Genomic DNA, 23,152 nt, shown 5'->3' with positions numbered 1-23,152 from the left:
AACAGGATGGGGAAATGATGGAGTTCCAGCAGCGAAATGTCAGAATGTAACAATATATCAATGTTTATATGCCTGTGGGTCCTAAGTCAGTTGTTTAGAGGGGTTTCTTACCTGGATATCAGCCCTCCAGGTGGGGGTAAGAACTTAAGGGCCTATCCTGGATACGGGTGGACATTGACACTCCACAGAAGAACCAAAGGTCCTGGATACGGGGCCGGGGCGCTGTCTGAGAGGCCTATGATTCTCACAGTGAACCGGTCTCTTTTCCAGCCCCTCACTCTCACCTCTTCAGACAGAACTGTTAGCCAACAACCCACTACAGCTGAGCACTCGAACAAACTGCTTTAAAACACAGCCATTTTAAAGCCTTACTTCTGTCTACTGGGCGTGCTTGAGGGATTGACCGTCAAATCAGAAGGCCTATCTGACTTGACTGAGACATTTCATTTATCTCACCATTAATGTTTGTGAAGGCTCTGTATTTTTAGTTTTTATACTTGATGTTCCTGCCAAAAAAGCGCCTTCATTTTGGTTTTTACATCAGACGTCAATTTGCTCCACAATTATTTAATACAATTCATATATTCTGGCGACATTCTGAATGAGGTATTATATTATACTGCTTATTATTAGCGATAACTAGAAATGTCTTGTGCAAGAGTCTCAACAGCAATTCATGTCAGTCTGAAGAAAGATTTGATTATAGATTCATAATGTGTGCAATTATCGTAATCATCAAATATCAGCAGAATTCTCTGCTATCAAATGTCCAACTTTTATTAATTTTCTGTTGAAATGTCCTGTACTTCTCCAGATATGGTCAAATAAAGCCTAAGGAAACGCTGTTTTTTATGAGAAGATGGAGGATGAGAAATGTGGTAGATCTGAGTTGAAGGACACCAGTACGAACTGAAAGCTCCTCCTTTCCCCAGGCGTCTGAGAAAGCCTAGTCCTATTCCTTTATTCTTGTAAAAATAGATTAAGCTTTTGAATGTGACAAAGGCAGCCGAAGCCCCAGTATATCTGCTGTAATAAGGAGAAGGGTGGCGTGCCTGTTTCATCTGATCTCCTAAAGCCGCATGACAGTCAGTGGCTCCTTTTAACCAGGCAGGCAAGACTGTCTGCCAGCTGCAAGGCAAAGCAGTTCAAGCCTTTTGAGTCCCGAGGTCCCAGGGTCTGTGTGGTACCACGGAGCAAAGCATCTCCCTTGTCCTCTCCTATCTTTTCTGGCTTCCGTCCTCTGCTCTGTCAGCTGAAGCACAGAGTGTTTCATATTATATTTGCTTCATGCTCAGTTTGTAAGTGGAGGTGAAAGAATGGCAGTAAAAATAGTGACTAGCCTCTCTTGTTGCCTGCCTCTCCTCTCCTTCCCTTTGCTCCCCGCCGGGGACCATCCATTCCTTTTGACACGCTGCTCTTCTCATCTGGGCTAAAGTGATTGCTGTCGCTTTGGCCAAAATCCAGGAGAAATTGAAAAATTGCCCAGGCAGCCCTCTCCTCCCTTAACTCCCTCCCTCCTTTTTTACCTCCTGCAGTTTTCTCCCCCTCATCAGGGCGCCTGCTTTGGAGGGGCTTTTAGTAGCATTCTCCGCTATAAGCACTCTCTGGTAACCTAGGGGCTTTTAGTAGCATTCTCCGCTATAAGCACTCTCTGGTAACCTAGGGGCTTTTAGTAGCATTCTCCGCTATAAGCACTCTCTGGTAACCTTGGGGCTTTTAGTAGCATTCTCCGCTATAAGCACTCTCTGGTAACCTTGATACTGATGTATTTTACCCAGTGAAATAAACAGTTTTTTTGTTGTTTTTTTAGGATCATTTTCCTCTAATATCCTCTGAAAAGTATAAATTTTTTGTCTCATCTCCCATAATCTCTCCCCATCTCTCTCCTGTCTCTCGCTCTCTGTCTTTCCGTCTGTCTCTCTCTCTGTCTGTCTCTCGCTCCTCCCTCATTTCTCTCTATTTCTCCAGGTTACCAAACTGTGATGCCCAATCATCCACAGAGCTATCAGAGTATGATAGTAGTGCAACAGCCACAGCCACAGAGGCAGAACATGGTCAGTGGCCAGCAGAACATGGTCAGTGGCCAGCAGAACATGGTCAGTGGCCAGCAGAACATGGTCAGTGGCCAGCAGAACATGGTCAGTGGCCAGCAGAACATGGTCAGTGGCCAGCAGAACATGGTCAGTGGCCAGCATAGCAATATGGGACATCAGATGCAAGGCATGATGGTCCAGTATCCCTCCATGCCATCTTATCAGGTGGGTACTCAGCATTTCAGCATCTCTAATAACTCAATGTCAGTTTATAATGTAAAAACACACAATTAACGATTATAAATATTAAGAAATGTAAAGCATATTTCTTTAAACTTTTATTTAGCTAAGTCGTTAAGAACCATTCTCTTTTACCATAAAGACCTATGTAACCTTGTATATTTTTTGGCATCCCATGGGTCTGTCTTGGCAGGTATCCATGCAGCCCCAAGGCTCCCAGGGTGTGCCACAGCAGACATATCAACAGCCTATCATCATCCCCAACCAGTCCAACCAGGGGCCCATGCCTGGCTCTGGTGTCCAGGTCTTCTACAGTGTTATCACACCCAATCAACAGAGGTAGGACATCATCATCACCACACTGTTTTAACATGGAAATACCTATACTTATTATAGACCGATTATACTTATTATAGACGCATTATACTTATTATAGACCGATTATACTTATTATAGACGCATTATACTTATTATAGACGCATTATACTTATTGTAGACCGATTATACTTATTATAGACGCATTATACTTATTGTAGACCGATTATACTTATTGTAGACCGATTATACTTATTGTTCACCCATTAGACTTATTGTTCACCCATTATAAAACCAGTAAATTGTTGAATACAGATAATAAATGCATTCCCAGTAAAACAAAACACCATGTGGTAGGAAGTCACACTGTTTTAACCTGTACATGCTCTGATTATAGACAAATAACATTACTACAGGACATTAATACTGTATATTATTCCCAGTTTTACAGTAAGCACTTTTTAGTTTGAACAGATAACTAGCCCTGCTCTGTGATGCTTCACACTGTGCTGTGGGAACTCGTCCTCCTCCTGGGTCCTCTTCTTTAATAGGCCATGTTCAAGATGATTTATAAGGCCAGATATCTACTGAGTCTTAATATAACAGCGCTGGTCCAGTGTGGTGAGCAGCTCTCTCTACACCATCCTTCATGCCAGCACTTTGGTCCGCTGTGCAGACGCACATTATTCCTCAGGGTGCCGAGTGGCACGGAGAGCCGAATATCTCCAGCTGCCTGCCTCTGTGCTTTGGAGCTGATGCGTCACCCTGCCTGCCTGCGCTTTGCTTATATCCTTATTAAATCAGAATCGAGACGAGCGAAAGACGAGCCTGGAAACAGAAAACCCAAAGTGGCACACCGCAACCGCAATTCAGTAACGGAGACGCAGTGATATATGCGGTTTCCCCTTGATTTGCTTTGATTTGGTAGAAAATTAGGCCCGTAGCCGATTCCCAGCCCTCACCGGTTTCCGATTTGAGGATATTTATGGTAGTTCTACTGCAATACAGGGTTATTGATCCCCTGTGTACACAGTGTTCCACTTCGGTAATTTAGCCCATTTAAACCGATGAGCCGAATTCTGATTACATGAATTAATCCGTGCCAGTGCTTTGCCTCTGCTACTCGGCTTTAAAGCGTGTGTGTGGTGTTTCTCTCTCTGCAGCTCCTCTGTAGGGTTCCTGCCTCCTCCCGGATCAGAGCAGATGCAGTTCCCTCGGCCGTCCTCCCCCTGCAACTCCCAGCAACCCCTCCATCAGACACATCAGTGCTCAGGTACATACATACATACATACACACACACACACTGCAGTACTCAGGTACACAGCAGTGAGCCAGTCTGAGCCACAGTATGCATTACAACCAGGTCTCAACTAGGAAGTGAAAATCTATCTTTATCAATAAAGTAACCTGGAAGCAGCTGGTTATCAAAGCTGGCTACAAGGCAGCTTTTATCACTTTCTGTTGGATAGCTGATAGAGCAAGACCACACTTTCTCTTTTCAACTGTATAAATGGGAAATATAAAATGTAACTGCTAATGAGTTATGTCTTCAAATGCGCTGCTGTATGGGTCGTCTCTCTGGAACAAAATCCACAGACATTAGCTTCGCTGTACCACTTTTTCTTTGCGCCCCCTTTTAAACCTTTCTCCTACCTCTACCTTTTTTGTTCTTTAATACTGTCTCCAATCCAACCATCACAATGGAGCCGTAGCCCAATCCCCCCTGTTCTGAACACTGGAGTGGGAGAACCCTAAGAACCTTTCGCCAAACCCTGGAATTAGAGACCTACTAAACAAAGGTGTCATCAGGAGAAATGACTTCCAACAGAATTCTCCGGCAAATCAAAATGGAATGAATCAATTCTAAAGGGTCTTCTTGGTGAGGGGGCACAGGCAGGCAGCATTCTCATCTCCCAATCTCTCAGGTCCAAAGCTATAATAATACAACGTGGCAACAACAAAAGAAATGTAGTCATGTAGATACTTTAACATCCTTCCAGCCCTTCCTCCCAACACCCCAATCCCTCCATCCCCTCCTCCTCTATTCAGTTAGCTGTGAGGCTTTAAGGTGCTAATTGAAATTACACTCCCAAGTCTTAACGATCTAATTATTGAACAGATATGGACTGGTAATTAAAAAGTAATTCCTCTGCTGCTTTGTTCCCAGTTATGGCCATCTTATTAAAAATGGGCCTTTATGGGCCATCTAATTCTAATTTGAACTGTTTTATGTGGCTTTAGTTAATGTGAATTTCCTCTGTGGAGAAGCTCCTTTGATCAGGATAGCCAACATCGGTCTCCCCATCTCTCTCTCCCCATCTCTCTCTCTCCGTCCCCATCTCTCTCTCTCCATCCCCATCTCTCTCTCTCTCCGTCCCCATCTCTCTCTCTCTCCGTCCCCATCTCTCTCTCTCTCCGTCCCCATCTCTCTCTCTCTCCGTCCCCATCTCTCTCTCTCTCCGTCCCCATCTCTCTCTCTCTCTCCGTCCCCATCTCTCTCTCTCTCTCCGTCCCCATCTCTCTCTCTCTCTCCGTCCCCATCTCTCTCTCTCTCTCCGTCCCCATCTCTCTCTCTCTCTCCGTCCCCATCTCTCTCTCTCTCCGTCCCCATCTCTCTCTCTCTCCGTCCCTATCTCTCTCTCTCTCCGTCCCCATCTCTCTCTCTCTCCGTCCCCATCTCTCTCTCCGTCCCCATCTCTCTCTCTCCGTCCCCATCTCTCTCTCTCCGTCCCCATCTCTCTCTCTCCGTCCCCATCTCTCTCTCTCCGTCCCCATCTCTCTCTCTCCGTCCCCATCTCTCTCTCTCTCCGTCCCCATCTCTCTCTCTCTCCGTCCCCATCTCTCTCTCCGTCCCCATCTCTCTCTCTCTCCGTCCCCATCTCTCTCTCTCCGTCCCCATCTCTCTCTCACTGTCCCCATCTCTCTCTCACTCCCCCCCATCTCTCTCTCCCCCATCTCTCTCTCTCCCCCCATCTCTCTCTCTCTCCCTCCCCATCTCTCTCTCTCACTCTCTCTCTCCCCCATCTCTCTCTCCCCATCTCTCTCTCCCCCATCTCTCTCTCTCCCTCCCCATCTCTCTCTCTCTCTCCCTCCCCATCTCTCTCTCTCCCTCCCCATCTCTATCTCTCCCTCCCCATCTCTCTCTCCCTCCCCATCTCTCTCTCCCTCCCCATCTCTCTCTCTCCCTCCCCATCTCTCTCGTCCCCATCTCTCTCGCTCTCGTCCCCATCTCTCTCTCTCGTCCCCATCTCTCTCTCTCTCGTCCCCATCTCTCTCTCTGCCCCCATCTCTCTCTCTCTCGTCCCCATCTCTCGCTCTCTGCCCCTCTCTCTCTCTCTCCCCGTCTCTCTCGCTCTCTCCCCGTCTCTCTCGCTCTCTCCCCGTCTCTCTCGCTCTCTCCCCGTCTCTCTCGCTCTCTCCCCGTCTCTCTCGCTCTCTCCCCGTCTCTCTCGCTCTCTCCCCGTCTCTCGCTCTGTCCCCGTCTCTCTCTCTCTCTCTCTCTCTCTCTCTCTCTGCCCCTCTCTCTCGCTCTCTGCCCCTCTCTCTCGCTCTCTCCCCGTCTCTCTCGCTCTCTCCCCGTCTCTCTCGCTCTCTCCCCGTCTCTCTCGCTCTCTCTCCCCGTCTCTCTCGCTCTCTCTCCCCGTCTCTCTCTCTCCCCGTCTCTCTCTCGCCCCGTCTCTCTCTCTCCCCGTCTCTCTCTCGCCCCGTCTCTCTCTCGCCCCGTCTCTCTCTCGCCCCGTCTCTCTCTCGCCCCGTCTCTCTCTCGCCCCGTCTCTCTCTCGCCCCGTCTCTCTCTCGCCCCGTCTCTCTCTCGCCCCGTCTCTCTCTCTCCCCGTCTCGCTCTCTCCCTCCCCGTCTCGCTCTCTCCCTCCCCGTCTCGCTCTCTCCCTCCCCGTCTCGCTCTCTCCCTCCCCGTCTCTCTCTCTCCGTCCCCATCTCTCTCTCTCCGTCCCCATCTCTCTCTCTCCGTCCCCATCTCTCTCTCTCTCCGTCCCCATCTCTCTCTCTCTCCGTCCCCATCTCTCTCTCTCTCCGTCCCCATCTCTCTCTCTCCGTCCCCATCTCTCTCTCTCTCCGTCCCCATCTCTCTCTCTCTCCGTCCCCATCTCTCTCTCTCTCCGTCCCCATCTCTCTCTCTCTCCGTCCCCATCTCTCTCTCTCCGTCCCCATCTCTCTCTCTCCGTCCCCATCTCTCTCTCACTGTCCCCATCTCTCTCTCACTCCCCCCCATCTCTCTCTCCCCCATCTCTCTCTCTCCCCCCATCTCTCTCTCTCTCCCTCCCCATCTCTCTCTCTCACTCTCTCTCTCCCCCATCTCTCTCTCCCCATCTCTCTCTCCCCCATCTCTCTCTCTCCCTCCCCATCTCTCTCTCTCTCTCCCTCCCCATCTCTCTCTCTCTGCCCCTCTCTCTCGCTCTCGTCCCCATCTCTCTCTCTCGTCCCCATCTCTCTCTCTCTCGTCCCCATCTCTCTCTCTCTGCCCCCATCTCTCTCTCTCTCGTCCCCATCTCTCGCTCTCTGCCCCTCTCTCTCTCTCTCCCCGTCTCTCTCGCTCTCTCCCCGTCTCTCTCGCTCTCTCCCCGTCTCTCTCGCTCTCTCCCCGTCTCTCTCGCTCTCTCCCCGTCTCTCTCGCTCTCTCCCCGTCTCTCGCTCTCTGTCCCCGTCTCTCTCTCTCTCTCTGCCCCTCTCTCTCGCTCTCTGCCCCTCTCTCTCGCTCTCTCCCCGTCTCTCTCGCTCTCTCCCCGTCTCTCTCGCTCTCTCCCCGTCTCTCTCGCTCTCTCTCCCCGTCTCTCTCGCTCTCTCTCCCCGTCTCTCTCTCTCCCCGTCTCTCTCTCTCCCCGTCTCTCTCTCGCCCCGTCTCTCTCTCGCCCCGTCTCTCTCTCGCCCCGTCTCTCTCTCGCCCCGTCTCTCTCTCTCCCCGTCTCTCTCTCTCCCCGTCTCGCTCTCTCCCTCCCCGTCTCGCTCTCTCCCTCCCCGTCTCGCTCTCTCCCTCCCCGTCTCGCTCTCTCCCTCCCCGTCTCGCTCGCTCTCTCCCCGTCTCGCTCGCTCTCTCCCCGTCTCGCTCGCTCTCGCTCTCTCCCCGTCTCGCTCTCGCTCTCTCCCCGTCTCGCTCTCGCTCTCTCCCCGTCTCGCTCTCGTTCTCTCCCCGTCTCGCTCTCGCTCTCTCCCCGTCTCGCTCTCGCTCTCTCCCCGTCTCGCTCTCGCTCTCTCCCCGTCTCGCTCTCGCTCTCTCCCCGTCTCGCTCTCGCTCTCTCCCCGTCTCGCTCTCGCTCTCTCCCCGTCTCGCTCTCTCTCGCCCCATCGCGCTCTCTCTCCCTCCTTTTCTTTTCTCCTAACACACTAAAGAGGAAAAGGAAATGTTATTTCAAATCCTGAAATTTGATATCTCTCTTCAGAACTGAGGTGGTTTAATTTTTTTTTCTTTCATGCAAGGATTACCAAGTGAAAAATAATTTCCCTTCATTTAAACCTTGTTTGTGATAAATGCAAACAAATTAAAATATGTATTTTGTGACATTTGTTTTGAATGTGGAAATGTGTTTTGGTCATTATGCTGTTCTATGGTCAACTTCCTTTCTGTGTGGCCTCTTTTCATTCACAATGAAATACAAATAAACTGCTGCATATTACTGATTAATTCAATCCAAGGTTGGTAGTACTATAGAGTCCAGTGTCTTTTGTTTGTAGACCTCCCTTTTATTGTCAGAATAAAATAGATGGAAAACAAAATATAAATGGCTGTTTTCAATGGTTTTCATCCTTGAGTTAGCCACATACTTTCCACCCTGTCAGGATAAGAGCATTATAGACGTGGTTTATTTTTTATCCCACACCAAAAATAATTACAGACAGGCTAAGTGCAGTCAGAACTCTTCTTTTAATAAGGTCAAGTGCAGGTCCAATAAGTTCTCTAACCCTTCATTGTTGGGCAAACACATTTAATTGGATGCTTGATGGCGAAAAGTTGGAGATGATACAATGAAGTATTAATGGTCTGAGCTGTCTTGGAAAGAAGGTCCCAACTAAACTAGAATAATATGCATGTCAACAAACATTGTTCAAACATGAAATAAATTACTAATAACATATTACATATCAAATAAGTAGAGGGTAACATCACATGTAATTATATGACAAAGGATTTTAACGGCGAGTCAGCGAACATGCACATTATTTAGTTTTTCGACATAATACACTAATGAAATACAGTCAAACTGACTTCTATTAAACTTAATAAATATATTTTTAAAAGGCAAATGTCTCACACACACACACACACACAAAATGAACATACTGTGGTTCTCAAGTGAAACAGGTGGCCAAGGCTTAGTTTAAGATAATCTTTACACGTAAATACATCTTTAATTGCCCCTGAGGAGATAAACTTTTATTGAATTTGATGTAATATTCTAATGTCCGTCCTTGGTGCCTCTGTGCCCCCTACTCCAGGCGTTCCCCCTCCCACAGGTGGTGGGATGGTGATGATGCAGCTGATGTTGCACCCCGGCCAGCAGCCGCGGCCTCACTCGCCCCCGCAGTGGAAACACAGCAAGTTCTACAGTCTGGATCACACCAGAGGACCCAAGTCCACAGAGCTCTCCGCCATAGACACCTCACAGGTGAGTCCCATGCTCTGCTGCCCCATACAGGGACTCTGCTGAGCCTAAAGACATCCTGCAAATTTGATGAAGAAAAATGCAAATTTGATGAAGAAAAAAAGATTGCAGTTATTTCATCAGTATCACAGTGTAAATATAGTAATTTGGTTTGGTGTTGTGGACAATTGTCGCAATGGTCTGTAATGTTGTAAGAGAGTAGCCTTGAAAATAAAACATTTTTATCTGAACCAGTGGTTGTCATGATGTCTGTGTTCACCCACTAACCCTCCCCTGTCCTCTCTCTAACCCTCCCCTGTCCGCTTTCTAACCCTCCCCTGTCCGCTTTCTAACCCTCCCCTGTCTTCTTTCTAACCCTCCCCTGTCCTCTCTCTAACACTAACCCTCCTCTATCTAACACTAACCCTCCTCTATCTAACACTAACCCTCCTCTATCTAACACTAACCCTCCTCTCTCTAACACTAACCCTCCTCTATCTAACACTAACCCTCCTCTATCTAACACTAACCCTCCTCTCTCTAACACTAACCCTCCTCTATCTAACACTAACCCTTCTCTCTCTAACACTAACCCTCCTCTATCTAACACTAACCCTCCTCTATCTAACACTAACCCTCCTCTATCTAACACTAACCCTCCTCTCTCTAACACGAACCCTCCTCTCTCTAACACGAACCCTCCTCTAACACGAACCCTCCTCTCTCTAACACGAACCCTCCTCTCTCTAACACTAACCCTCCTCTATCTAACACTAACCCTCCCCTGTCCTCTATCTAACACTAACCCTCCTCTCTCTAACACTAACCCTCCCCTGTCCTCTATCTAACCCTCCTCTCTCTAACACTAACCCTCCTCTATCAAACACTAACCCTCCTCTATCAAACACTAACCCTCCTCTCTCTAACACTAACCCTCCTCTATCTAACACTAACCCTCCCCTGTCCTCTATCTAACACTAACCCTCCCCTGTCCTCTATCTAACACTAACCCTCCTCTATCAAACACTAACCCTCCTCTCTCTAACACTAACCCTCCTCTATCAAACACTAACCCTCCTCTATCTAACACTAACCCTCCTCTATCTAACACTAACCCTCCTCTATCTAACACTAACCCTCCTCTATCTAACACTAACCCTCCTCTATCTAACACTAACCCTCCTCTATCTAACACTAACCCTCCTCTATCTAACACTAACCCTCCTCTATCTAACACTAACCCTCCTCTATCAAACACTAACCCTCCTCTATCAAACACTAACCCTCCTCTATCTAACACTAACCCTCCTCTATCTAACACTAACCCTCCTCTATCTAACACTAACCCTCCTCTATCTAACACTAACTAACACTAACCCTCCTCTATCTAACACTAACCCTCCTCTATCTAACACTAACCCTCCTCTATCAAACACTAACCCTCTATCTAACACTAACCCTCCTCTATCTAACACTAACCCTCCTCTATCTAACACTAACCCTCCTCTATCTAACACTAACCCTCCTCTATCAAACACTAACCCTCCTCTATCAAACACTAACCCTCCTCTATCAAACACTAACCCTCCTCTATCTAACACTAACCCTCCCCTGTCCTCTATCTAACACTAACCCTCCCCTGTCCTCTATCTAACATTAACCCTCCCCTGTCCTCTATCTAACATTAACCCTCTTCTCTCTAACACTAACCCTCCCCTATCTAACACTAACCCTCCTCTATCAAACACTAACCCTCCTCTATCAAACACTAACCCTCCTCTATCTAACACTAACCCTCCCCTGTCCTCTATCTAACACTAACCCTCCCCTGTCCTCTATCTAACATTAACCCTCCCCTGTCCTCTATCTAACATTAACCCTCTTCTCTCTAACACTAACCCTCCCCTATCTAACACTAACCCTCCTCTATCTAACACTAACCCTCCTCTATCAAACACTAACCCTCCTCTATCTAACACTAACCCTTCTCTATCTAACACTAACCCTCCTCTCTCTAACACTAACCCTCCTCTCTCTAACACTAACCCTCCTCTATCTAACACTAACCCTCCTCTCTCTAACACGAACCCTCCTCTCTCTAACACGAACCCTCCTCTCTCTAACACGAACCCTCCTCTCTCTAACACGAACCCTCCTCTCTCTAACACTAACCCTCCTCTATCTAACACTAACCCTCCCCTGTCCTCTATCTAACACTAACCCTCCTCTCTCTAACACTAACCCTCCCCTGTCCTCTATCTAACACTAACCCTCCTCTCTCTAACACTAACCCTCCTCTATCAAACACTAACCCTCCTCTATCAAACACTAACCCTCCTCTATCAAACACTAACCCTCCTCTATCAAACACTAACCCTCCTCTATCAAACACTAACCCTCCTCTATCAAACACTAACCCTCCCCTGTCCTCTATCTAACACTAACCCTCCTCTCTCTAACACTAACCCTCCTCTATCAAACACTAACCCTCCTCTATCAAACACTAACCCTCCTCTATCAAACACTAACCCTCCCCTGTCCTCTATCTAACACTAACCCTCCTCTCTCTAACACTAACCCTCCTCTATCAAACACTAACCCTCCTCTATCTAACACTAACCCTCCTCTATCAAACACTAACCCTCCTCTCTCTAACACTAACCCTCCTCTATCTAACACTAACCCTCCCCTGTCCTCTATCTAACACTAACCCTCCTCTATCTAACACTAACCCTCCTCTATCTAACACTAACCCTCCTCTATCTAACACTAACCCTCCTCTCTCTAACACTAACCCTCCTCTATCTAACACTAACCCTCCCCTGTCCTCTATCTAACACTAACCCTCCTCTATCTAACACTAACCCTCCTCTATCTAACACTAACCCTCCTCTATCAAACACTAACCCTCCTCTATCAAACACTAACCCTCCTCTATCAAACACTAACCCTCCTCTATCTAACACTAACCCTCCCCTGTCCTCTATCTAACACTAACCCTCCCCTGTCCTCTATCTAACATTAACCCTCCCCTGTCCTCTATCTAACATTAACCCTCTTCTCTCTAACACTAACCCTCCCCTATCTAACACTAACCCTCCTCTATCAAACACTAACCCTCCTCTATCAAACACTAACCCTCCTCTATCTAACACTAACCCTCCCCTGTCCTCTATCTAACACTAACCCTCCCCTGTCCTCTATCTAACATTAACCCTCCCCTGTCCTCTATCTAACATTAACCCTCTTCTCTCTAACACTAACCCTCCCCTATCTAACACTAACCCTCCTCTATCTAACACTAACCCTCCCCTATCAAACACTAACCCTCCTCTATCTAACACTAACCCTTCTCTATCTAACACTAACCCTCCTCTCTCTAACACTAACCCTCCTCTCTCTAACACTAACCCTCCTCTATCTAACACTAACCCTCCTCTCTCTAACACGAACCCTCCTCTCTCTAACACGAACCCTCCTCTCTCTAACACGAACCCTCCTCTCTCTAACACGAACCCTCCTCTCTCTAACACTAACCCTCCTCTATCTAACACTAACCCTCCCCTGTCCTCTATCTAACACTAACCCTCCTCTCTCTAACACTAACCCTCCCCTGTCCTCTATCTAACACTAACCCTCCTCTCTCTAACACTAACCCTCCTCTATCAAACACTAACCCTCCTCTATCAAACACTAACCCTCCTCTATCAAACACTAACCCTCCTCTATCAAACACTAACCCTCCTCTATCAAACACTAACCCTCCTCTATCAAACACTAACCCTCCCCTGTCCTCTATCTAACACTAACCCTCCTCTCTCTAACACTAACCCTCCTCTATCAAACACTAACCCTCCTCTATCAAACACTAACCCTCCTCTATCAAACACTAACCCTCCCCTGTCCTCTATCTAACACTAACCCTCCTCTCTCTAACACTAACCCTCCTCTATCAAACACTAACCCTCCTCTATCTAACACTAACCCTCCTCTATCAAACACTAACCCTCCTCTCTCTAACACTAACCCTCCTCTATCTAACACTAACCCTCCCCTGTCCTCTATCTAACACTAACCCTCCTCTATCTAACACTAACCCTCCTCTATCTAACACTAACCCTCCTCTATCTAACACTAACCCTCCTCTCTCTAACACTAACCCTCCTCTATCTAACACTAACCCTCCCCTGTCCTCTATCTAACACTAACCCTCCTCTATCTAACACTAACCCTCCTCTATCTAACACTAACCCTCCTCTATCTAACACTAACCCTCCTCTCTCTAACACTAACCCTCCTCTATCTAACACTAACCCTCCTCTATCTAACACTAACCCTCCTCTATCTAACTCTAACCCTCCTCTATCTAACACTAACCCTCCTCTATCTAACACTAACCCTCCCCTGTCCTCTATCTAACACTAACCCTCCCCTGTCCTCTATCTAACACTAACCCTCCTCTATCAAACACTAACCCTCCTCTATCTAACACTAACCCTCCTCTATCAAACACTAACCCTCCTCTATCTAACACTAACCCTCCTCTATCAAACACTAACCCTCCTCTATCTAACACTAACCCTCCTCTATCTAACACTAACCCTCCCATGTCCTCTATCTAACACTAACCCTCCTCTATCAAACACTAACCCTCCTCTATCTAACACTAACCCTCCTCTATCTAACACTAACCCTCCTCTATCAAACACTAACCCTCCTCTATCTAACACTAACCCTCCTCTATCTAACACTAACCCTCCTCTATCTAACACTAACCCTCCTCTATCTAACACTAACTAACACTAACCCTCCTCTATCTAACACTAACCCTCCTCTATCTAACACTAACCCTCCTCTATCAAACACTAACCCTCTATCTAACACTAACCCTCCTCTATCTAACACTAACCCTCCTCTATCAAACACTAACCCTCCTCTATCTAACACTAACCCTCCTCTATCAAACACTAACCCTCCTCTATCAAACACTAACCCTCCTCTATCTAACACTAACCCTCCCCTGTCCTCTATCTAACACTAACCCTCCCCTGTCCTCTATCTAACATTAACCCTCCCCTGTCCTCTATCTAACATTAACCCTCTTCTCTCTAACACTAACCCTCCCCTATCTAACACTAACCCTCCTCTATCTAACACTAACCCTCCCCTATCTAACACTAACCCTCCTCTAACATTAACCCTCCCCTGTCCTCTATCTAACACTAACCCTCCCCTGTCCTCTATCTAGCACTAACCCTCCCCTGTCCTCTATCTAACACTAACCCTCCCATGTCCTCTATCTAACACTAACCCTCCCCTGTCCTCTATCTAACACTAACCCTCCAATGTCCCCTATCTAACACTAACCCTCCCCTGTCCTCTATCTAACACTAACCCTCCCATGTCCTCTATCTAACACTAACCCTCCCATGTCCTCTATCTAACACTAACCCTCCCATGTCCTCTATCTAACACTAACCCTCCCCTGTCCTCTATCTAACACTAACCCTCCCATGTCCTCTTTCTAACACTAACCCTCCCATGTCCTCTATCTAACACTAACCCTCCCATGTCCTCTATCTAACACTAACCCTCCCATGTCCTCTATCTAACACTAACCCTCCCATGTCCTCTATCTAACACTAACCCTCCCCTGTCCTCTATCTAACACTAACCCTGTCCTGTCCTCTATCTAACACTAACCCTCCCATGTCCTCTATCTAACACTAACCCTCCCATGTCCTCTATCTAACACTAACCCTCCCATGTCCTCTATCTAACACTAACCCTCCCATGTCCTCTATCTAACACTAACCCTCCCATGTCCTCTATCTAACACTAACCCTCCCCTGTCCTCTATCTAACACTAACCCTCCCATGTCCTCTTTCTAACACTAACCCTCCCATGTCCCCTATCTAACACTAACCCTCCCATGTCCTCTATCTAACACTAACCCTCCCATGTCCTCTATCTAACACTAACCCTCCCATGTCCTCTATCTAACACTAACCCTCCCATGTCCTCTATCTAACACTAACCCTCCCCTGTCCTCTATCTAACACTAACCCTCCCCTGTCCTCTCTCTAACACTAACCCTCCTCTATCTAACACTAACCCTCCTCTATCTAACACTAACCCCCCTCTGTCTAACACTAACCCCCCTCTATCTAACACTAACCCTCCCCTGTCCCCTATCTAACACTAACCCTCCCCTGTCCTCTAACACTAACCCTCCTCTCTCTAACACTAACCCTCCTCTATCAAACACTAACCCTCCTCTATCAAACACTAACCCTCCTCTCTCTAACACTAACCCTCCTCTATCAAACACTAACCCTCCTCTATCAAACACTAACCCTCCTCTATCAAACACTAACCCTCCTCTATCAAACACTAACCCTCCTCTATCTAACACTAACCCTCCTCTATCAAACACTAACCCTCCTCTATCTAACACTAACCCTCCTCTATCTAACACTAACCCTCCTCTATCTAACACTAACCCTCCTCTATCTAACACTAACCCTCCTCTATCTAACACTAACCCTCCTCTATCAAACACTAACCCTCCTTTATCTAACACTAACCCTCCCCTGTCCTCTATCTAACACTAACCCTCCCCTGTCCTCTATCTAACATTAACCCTCTTCTCTCTAACACTAACCCTCCCCTATCTAACACTAACCCTCCTCTATCTAACACTAACCCTCCTCTATCTAACACTAACCCTCCTCTCTCTAACACTAACCCTCCTCTAACACTAACCCTCCCATGTCCTCTATCTAACACTAACCCTCCCCTGTCCCCTATCTAACACTAACCCTCCTCTATCTAACACTAACCCTCCCATGTCCCCTATCTAACACTAACCCTCCCATGTCCTCTATCTAACACTAACCCTCCCCTGTCCTCTATCTAACACTAACCCTCCCATGTCCCCTATCTAACACTAACCCTCCCATGTCCTCTATCTAACACTAACCCTCCCATGTCCTCTATCTAACACTAACCCTCCCATGTCCTCTATCTAACACTAACCCTCCCATGTCCCCTATCTAACACTAACCCTTCCATGTCCTCTATCTAACACTAACCCTTCCATGTCCTCTATCTAACACTAACCCTCCCATGTCCTCTATCTAACACTAACCCTCCCCTGTCCTCTATCTAACACTAACCCTCCCCTGTCCTCTATCTAACACTAACCCTCCTCTATCTAACACTAACCCTCCTCTATCTAACACTAACCCTCCTCTCTCTAACACTAACCCTCCTCTATCTAACACTAACCCTCCTCTATCTAACACTAACCCTCCTCTATCTAACACTAACCCTCCTCTATCTAACACTAACCCTCCTCTATCTAACACTAACCCCCCTCTGTCTAACACTAACCCCCCTCTATCTAACACTAACCCTCCCATGTCCTCTATCTAACACTAACCCTCCCCTGTCCCCTATCTAACACTAATCCTCCCCTGTCCTCTATCTAACACTAACCCTCCTCTATCTAACACTAACCCTCCCCTATCTAACACTAACCCTCCTCTATCTAACACTAACCCTCCTCTATCTAACACTAACCCTCCTCTATCTAACACTAACCCTCCTCTATCTAACACTAACCCTCCTCTATCTAACACTAACCCTCCTCTATCTAACACTAACCCTCCTCTATCTAACACTAACCCTCCTCTATCTAACACTAACCCCCCTCTGTCTAACACTAACCCCCCTCTATCTAACACTAACCCTCCCATGTCCTCTATCTAACACTAACCCTCCCATGTCCTCTATCTAACACTAACCCTCCTCTCTCTAACACTAACCCTCCTCTGTCCTCTATCTAACACTAACCCTCCTCTCTCTAACACTAACCCTCCTCTCTCTAACACTAACCCTTCTCTATCTAACACTAACCCTTCTCTATCTAACACTAACCCTCCCCTATCTAACACTAACCCTCCTCTATCTAACACTAACCCTCCTCTATCTAACACTAACCCTCCTCTCTCTAACACTAACCCTCCTCTATCTAACACTAACCCTCCTCTGTCCTCTATCTAACCCTCCCCTGTCCTCTAACACTAACCCTCCCCTGTCCTCCTCTCTCTAACACTAACCCTCCTCTATCTAACACTAACCCTCCTCTATCTAACACTAACCCTCCTCTATCTAACACTAACCCTCCCCTGTCCTCTCTCTAACACTAACCCTCCTCTCTCTAACACTAACCCTCCCATGTCCCCTATCTAACACTAACCCTCCCCTATCTAACACTAACCCTCCCATGTCCTCTATCTAACACTAACCCTCCCCTATCTAACACTAACCCTCCTCTCTCTAACACTAACCCTCCTCTATCTAACACTAACCCTCCTCTATCTAACACTAACCCTCCTCTATCTAACATTAACCCTCCTCTATCTAACACTAACCCTCCTCTATCTAACACTAACCCTCCTCTATCTAACACTAACCCTCCTCTATCTAACACTAACCCTCCTCTATCTAACACTAACCCTCCCCTGTCCTCTAACACTAACGCTTCTCTATCTAACACTAACCCTCCCCTGTCCTCTATCTAACACTAACCCTCCCCTGTCCTCCTCTATCAAACACTAACCCTCCTCTCTCTAACACTAACCCTCCTCTATCTAACACTAACCCTCCTCTATCTAACACTAACCCTCCTCTCTCTAACACTAACCCTCCTCTCTCTAACACTAACCCTCCCATGTCCCCTATCTAACACTAACCCTCCCCTATCTAACACTAACCCTCCCATGTCCTCTATCTAACACTAACCCTCCCCTATCTAACACTAACCCTCCCCTATCTAACACTAACCCTCCCATGTCCTCTATCTAACACTAACCCTCCCCTATCTAACACTAACCCTCCCCTATCTAACACTAACCCTCCCATGTCCTCTATCTAACACTAACCCTCCTCTATCTAACACTAACCCTCCCCTGTCCTCTATGTAATACTAACCCTCCTCTCTCTAACACTAACCCTCCCATGTCCTCTATCTAACACTAACCCTCCCCTGTCCTCTCTCTAATACTAACCCTCCTCTCTCTAACACTAACCCTCCCATGTCCTCTATCTAACACTAACCCTCCCCTGTCCTCTAACACTAACGCTTCTCTATCTAACACTAACCCTCCCCTGTCCTCTATCTAACACTAACCCTCCCCTGTCCTCCTCTCTCTAACACTAACCCTCCTCTATCTAAAACTAACCCTCCCCTGTCCTCTCTCTAACACTAACCCTCCTCTCTCTAACACTAACCCTCCTCTATCTAACACTAACCCTCCCCTGTCCTCTCTCTAACACTAACCCTCCTCTCTCTAACACTAACCCTCCCATGTCCCCTATCTAACACTAACCCTCCCCTATCTAACACTAACCCTCCCATGTCCTCTATCTAACACTAACCCTCCCCTATCTAACACTAACCCTCCTCTCTCTAACACTAACCCTCCCATGTCCCCTATCTAACACTAACCCTCCCCTATCTAACACTAACCCTCCCATGTCCTCTATCTAACACTAACCCTCCCCTATCTAACACTAACCCTCCCCTATCTAACACTAACCCTCCCATGTCCTCTATCTAACACTAACCCTCCTCTATCTAACACTAACCCTCCCCTGTCCTCTATGTAATACTAACCCTCCTCTATCTAACACTAACCCTCCCATGTCCTCTATCTAACACTAACCCTCCCCTGTCCTCTCTCTAATACTAACCCTCCTCTCTCTAACACTAACCCTCCCCTGTCCTCTATCTAACACTAACCCTCCCCTGTCCTCTATCTAACACTAACCCTCCCCTGTCCTCTATCTAACACTAACCCTCCCCTGTCCTCTATCTAATACTAACCCTCCTCTATCTAACACTAACCCTCCCCTGTCCTCTATCTAACACTAACCCTCCCCTGTCCTCTATCTAACACTAACCCTCCCCTGTCCTCTATCTAATACTAACCCTCCTCTATCTAACACTAACCCTCCCCTGTCCTCTATCTAACACTAACCCTCCCCTGTCCTCTATCTAACACTAACCCTCCCCTGTCCTCTATCTAACACTAACCCTCCCCTGTCCTCTATCTAATACTAACCCTCCTCTATCTAACACTAACCCTCCCCTGTCCTCTATCTAACACTAACCCTCCCCTGTCCTCTATCTAACACTAACCCTCCCCTGTCCTCTATCTAACACTAACCCTCCTCTCTCTAACACTAACCCTCCCCTGTCCTCTATCTAACACTAACCCTCCCCTGTCCTCTATCTAACACTAACCCTCCTCTCTCTAACACTAACCCTCCCCTGTCCTCTATCTAACACTAACCCTCCCCTGTCCTCTATCTGGCCATACAGAGCAGTCCCCAGCTGGGCAGTCCTTCCACCTCCCCCGCCCAGTCGCCAACCCCCTCCCTACCACACCACCTGACCAATGTGAAGAGCATCCATCCAGGCATCGCCCCCGTACCCATGATGCCGCAGTTCTCCAGACCCTTCGTGCCGGGGCAAGGTGAGGGAGACACCCAGCGTTTCTTTACCCAGTCCTAGGGGAACTTCAACCAGCCATTTCACATATTTAATCTATTCCAATTATATAGGAATATGATATTCCAATGGCTTGCTGATTAGTTGAATAAGGTGTGCTAATACTAAATTCAACAAATATGTGGAACGCTGAGGGTCCCTGAGGAATGGCAAATGGTAACCCTAAAGAAATGGAGACCAATTTAGTGTGTCGTCATCTGTGTTTCCCAGGAGATGCTCGGTACCCATTGCTAGGGCAACCCCTCCAGTACAACCCCCAGATCCGTCCTCCTCTCCTCCACGTTCCCCACATGGCCCCCAACCATCAGGTGAGTCTACACAAGACACATCATCCACTTCAGTCGACACCACCTATCGTTACAGGAGGAAATATCTGTGGGGGGGATATCTATGTACCATTTTTGAAATGCTTGGCAGCAACATCTTCTCTTTTAGGACTGTGCAAATAAAACAAAAGATCAAGTCAAACACTGATCTCTGGTTCTTTTGTTCCTACTTTCTCTTCCAATGTAATCAATATCAAGCATTTGGATACCTTGAGCTGGAGTCCACACAAAGTAACAGCAGACCACGAGCTGGTAGTCTGAACATGCTCTTGACCTTCTGTCTGCTCCCAGGTACACATGGGGATGCGTCACAGCGGTGGAGGCGGCAGAGGGAGGAAGCAGCCGAGGAAAGCTCTGTCTACAGATCTCCGTGTAGGTGAACCAGGTAATGGTAGGGAACACCTCTTGTCTGTTAAGAGGACAGAGATGTGAACCTCCAATCAACAAATAAATACATTAAAAAAAAAAAAAATCCATATCTCACTCTTAGATATATCTTAAATATAACATGTATTGATTATATATTTAGTTTTTATTAATGTATTTGATTTCAATTCGCACAGATTTGTACATAGAACAGAACTGATCACAAAGGAAAATCAAATCTAATGTTAGTTGTAACATGCTTCGTAAACAACAGTGAAATGCTTACTTACGGCCCTTCCCAACAATGCAGAGAGAACAATATAGAAACAATTATAACATGATGAATAAATCCACAATGAGTAACGATAACTTGGCTATGAAGTACTAGTACCGAGTCGATGTGCAGGGGTACGAGGTAATTGAGATAGATACAGTGCCTTCGGAAAGTATTCAGACCCCTTGACTTTTTTCACATTTTGTTAGATTACAGCCTTATTCTAAAATTGATTAAATTGTTAGTTTATTTTCTCAATCTACACACAATACCCCATAAAGACAAAGCAAAAACAGTTTTTTAAAATATTTTTGCAAATGTATTAAAAGTAAAAAAACTGAAATATAACATTTACATAAGAATTCAGACCCTTTACTCAGTACTTTGTTGAAGCACCTTTGGCAGCAATTACAGCCTTGAGTGTTCTTGGGTATGACGCTACAAGGTTGGCTCACCTGTATTTGGGGAGTTTCTCCCATTCTGCTCTGCAGATCCTCTCAAGCTCTGTCAGGTTGGATGGGGAGCGTCGCTGCACAACTATTTTCTGGTTTCCAGATTTGTTTTCGCTTTGTCATGTAATTGTATACATTTTAGAATAAGGCTGTAACGTAACAAAATATGGAAAAAGGGAAGAATACTTTCCGAATGCATAAAGTGACTAGGCAACAGGATAGATAATAAACAGTAGCAGCAGCGTATGTGATGAGTCAAGAGTTTGTGCAAAGAGGGTCAATGCAGATAGTCTGGGTAGCTATTTGGTTAATAATAATTATTTAGTAGTAGTCTTATGGCAAAGGAAGCATAGGGTTAGTCCGTACTACTTTAACTAATTAGGTCATAGGCCTAAGGGTGTCTCCAAGTTGGGGTCTGACAGTTTTCTCTCTCCTCTCTCGGAGGCAGTGAGTGGGCGGGTCCTGGAGGTGACTGAGCTGCCGGAGGGGATCAGCCGGACCGAGGCGGACTCTCTGCTGGGTGAGCTCTCCAGAGCCGGGGCCATGGTCTGATGTCTCCCAGAGCACCACTGCCACCGGGACTGGCAGGGCTAATGGTGACCACCACCATGCAAAACCCCCCACCCACACCCACAGTCAAGCCCCTGCCAACACAGCCTCCACCTAAACCATCCTGGCCACGTTCCCCTCCAGATATTCTGTGCAGGGCACCCTCCTCCGCCACAACGGCCCCCCGAGGCTCCATCAGACGTGCCACGGGCAGGTGCTACGGCCGAGGTGACGGCCACAGACATCCCCTGAGAGGGCCAGCTCCCAGTAGAGGGCGCTGTGGACCCCTGGCTTGACCTTTCACCCCTGACCCCTCACCAGCACCGCCAGTCACTTCCTGTTGCCATCACTCCCCCCAGCCCCTCCTTCCCCCCTCCCTCCTCACTCACTAAGTTGTCTTGATGTAAAGGGTTGTTTTCCACTTGATTTGTAGAGACTTGGTTGGGGGGAATGTGTTGTACTTTGTAATGTTCTTACTAGTGGTTTGACGAAAAATAACAAAACGTAACACTGAACTGACGTGAACGAATATCCAAAAACCACGATTATTGAAGTTCCAAATATTAATAACCTGTCTGCTCTCTGTTTTGAGAACATGCCGGAACATATCAAAAGCCTGTATTTTTGTTTTGTTTTATTTGTTCATTTGTTTTATAGTTGAAATCTGGAGTCAGACCCAAAGCTCAGCTCTCTCATTATTACTCCCCCAGCCCAGTTGCAGTGTCTGGCCTGGCCTCCCCACATCCCCAGGGTAGCTGACTATCGGCCAGCCTGCCACCAACCACTTGCCCCATATTGTGGCCAGTACATGATGAAGTTGCCCTCGGATACAACAATGGGTCTCTAGTTGTGCCTTTCTCTCACGTCTACCACTTTATTCACCAAGAAACACAAAATAAAGACCCCAGTCAGATTCTGTTGTTAAATGAAAAGACCTGCACCTTGTAAATAATTTATATAGTAGCTAAATAATTCAATCAGTTCTCTATTCACAGTGAACGTTCTGTATGTGTGTTGGTCACAGGCAGGCACAGATGAGAGCAGCGACGAAAGGCTTTTGTTTGACACCCCTGGTTTTTAACTTCATTTAAAAAGATTAAAATGACACCGGCATATTTTAGCAATCATCTGCTTGGATGGCCTCATCTCTCTCTCCACCACACTGTCCTTCCTCTCCTCCTTCTACAAGGCCTACAGTGTCAAATCTTTCATTAGGTCTTTTTTAAATTATATACTTCCTGGGTCACTGGAAGAAAAAACAGTTTGCACATTTATACAACTGAATATATATATATCATTTTTTTTTTTTCTTTGAGAGAAATTAAAGATAAGCAAACGTGTGGATTCTGAAAGGCTGTTCAATGCTGGTGCAAGTCATTTTTATTTCATTTTGAAACCAATAAATGTTTACACCAAAATA

At 46.9% G+C, this 23,152-nt stretch overlaps 1 protein-coding gene across 5 annotated transcripts in view; it reads left to right on the top strand.

The window, feature by feature from the left end:
* LOC311129993 (R3H domain-containing protein 1-like) overlaps positions 1-23,152 on the top strand; it is a 77,356-nt gene extending 54,204 nt beyond the window's left edge. For 3 of the 5 annotated variants that reach the window (XM_084162570.1, XM_084162571.1, XM_084162574.1), the window contains 8 exons: positions 1,969-2,258; positions 2,467-2,612; positions 3,752-3,861; positions 9,040-9,209; positions 19,577-19,730; positions 19,976-20,073; positions 20,383-20,476; positions 21,632-23,152. In XM_084162570.1, coding sequence (XP_084018696.1) covers positions 1,969-2,258; positions 2,467-2,612; positions 3,752-3,861; positions 9,040-9,209; positions 19,577-19,730; positions 19,976-20,073; positions 20,383-20,476; positions 21,632-21,735 — 1,166 coding nt within the window. In that variant the 3' untranslated portion in view covers positions 21,736-23,152. Of the gene's footprint in view, positions 1-1,968; positions 2,259-2,466; positions 2,613-3,751; positions 3,862-9,039; positions 9,210-19,576; positions 19,731-19,975; positions 20,074-20,382; positions 20,477-21,627 lie in introns of all 5 variants that reach the window. The other 2 variants (XM_084162573.1, XM_084162572.1) reach the window with 2 other exon arrangements.

Source organism: Coregonus lavaretus (genome assembly GCF_964263955.1).
Source record: "Coregonus lavaretus genome assembly, chromosome: 5".
In the NCBI taxonomy this organism is placed as follows: domain Eukaryota; kingdom Metazoa; phylum Chordata; class Actinopteri; order Salmoniformes; family Salmonidae; genus Coregonus; species Coregonus lavaretus.
Note: the sequence above shows the minus strand (reverse complement) of the source record. Positions and strands in the feature narration are given on the sequence as shown.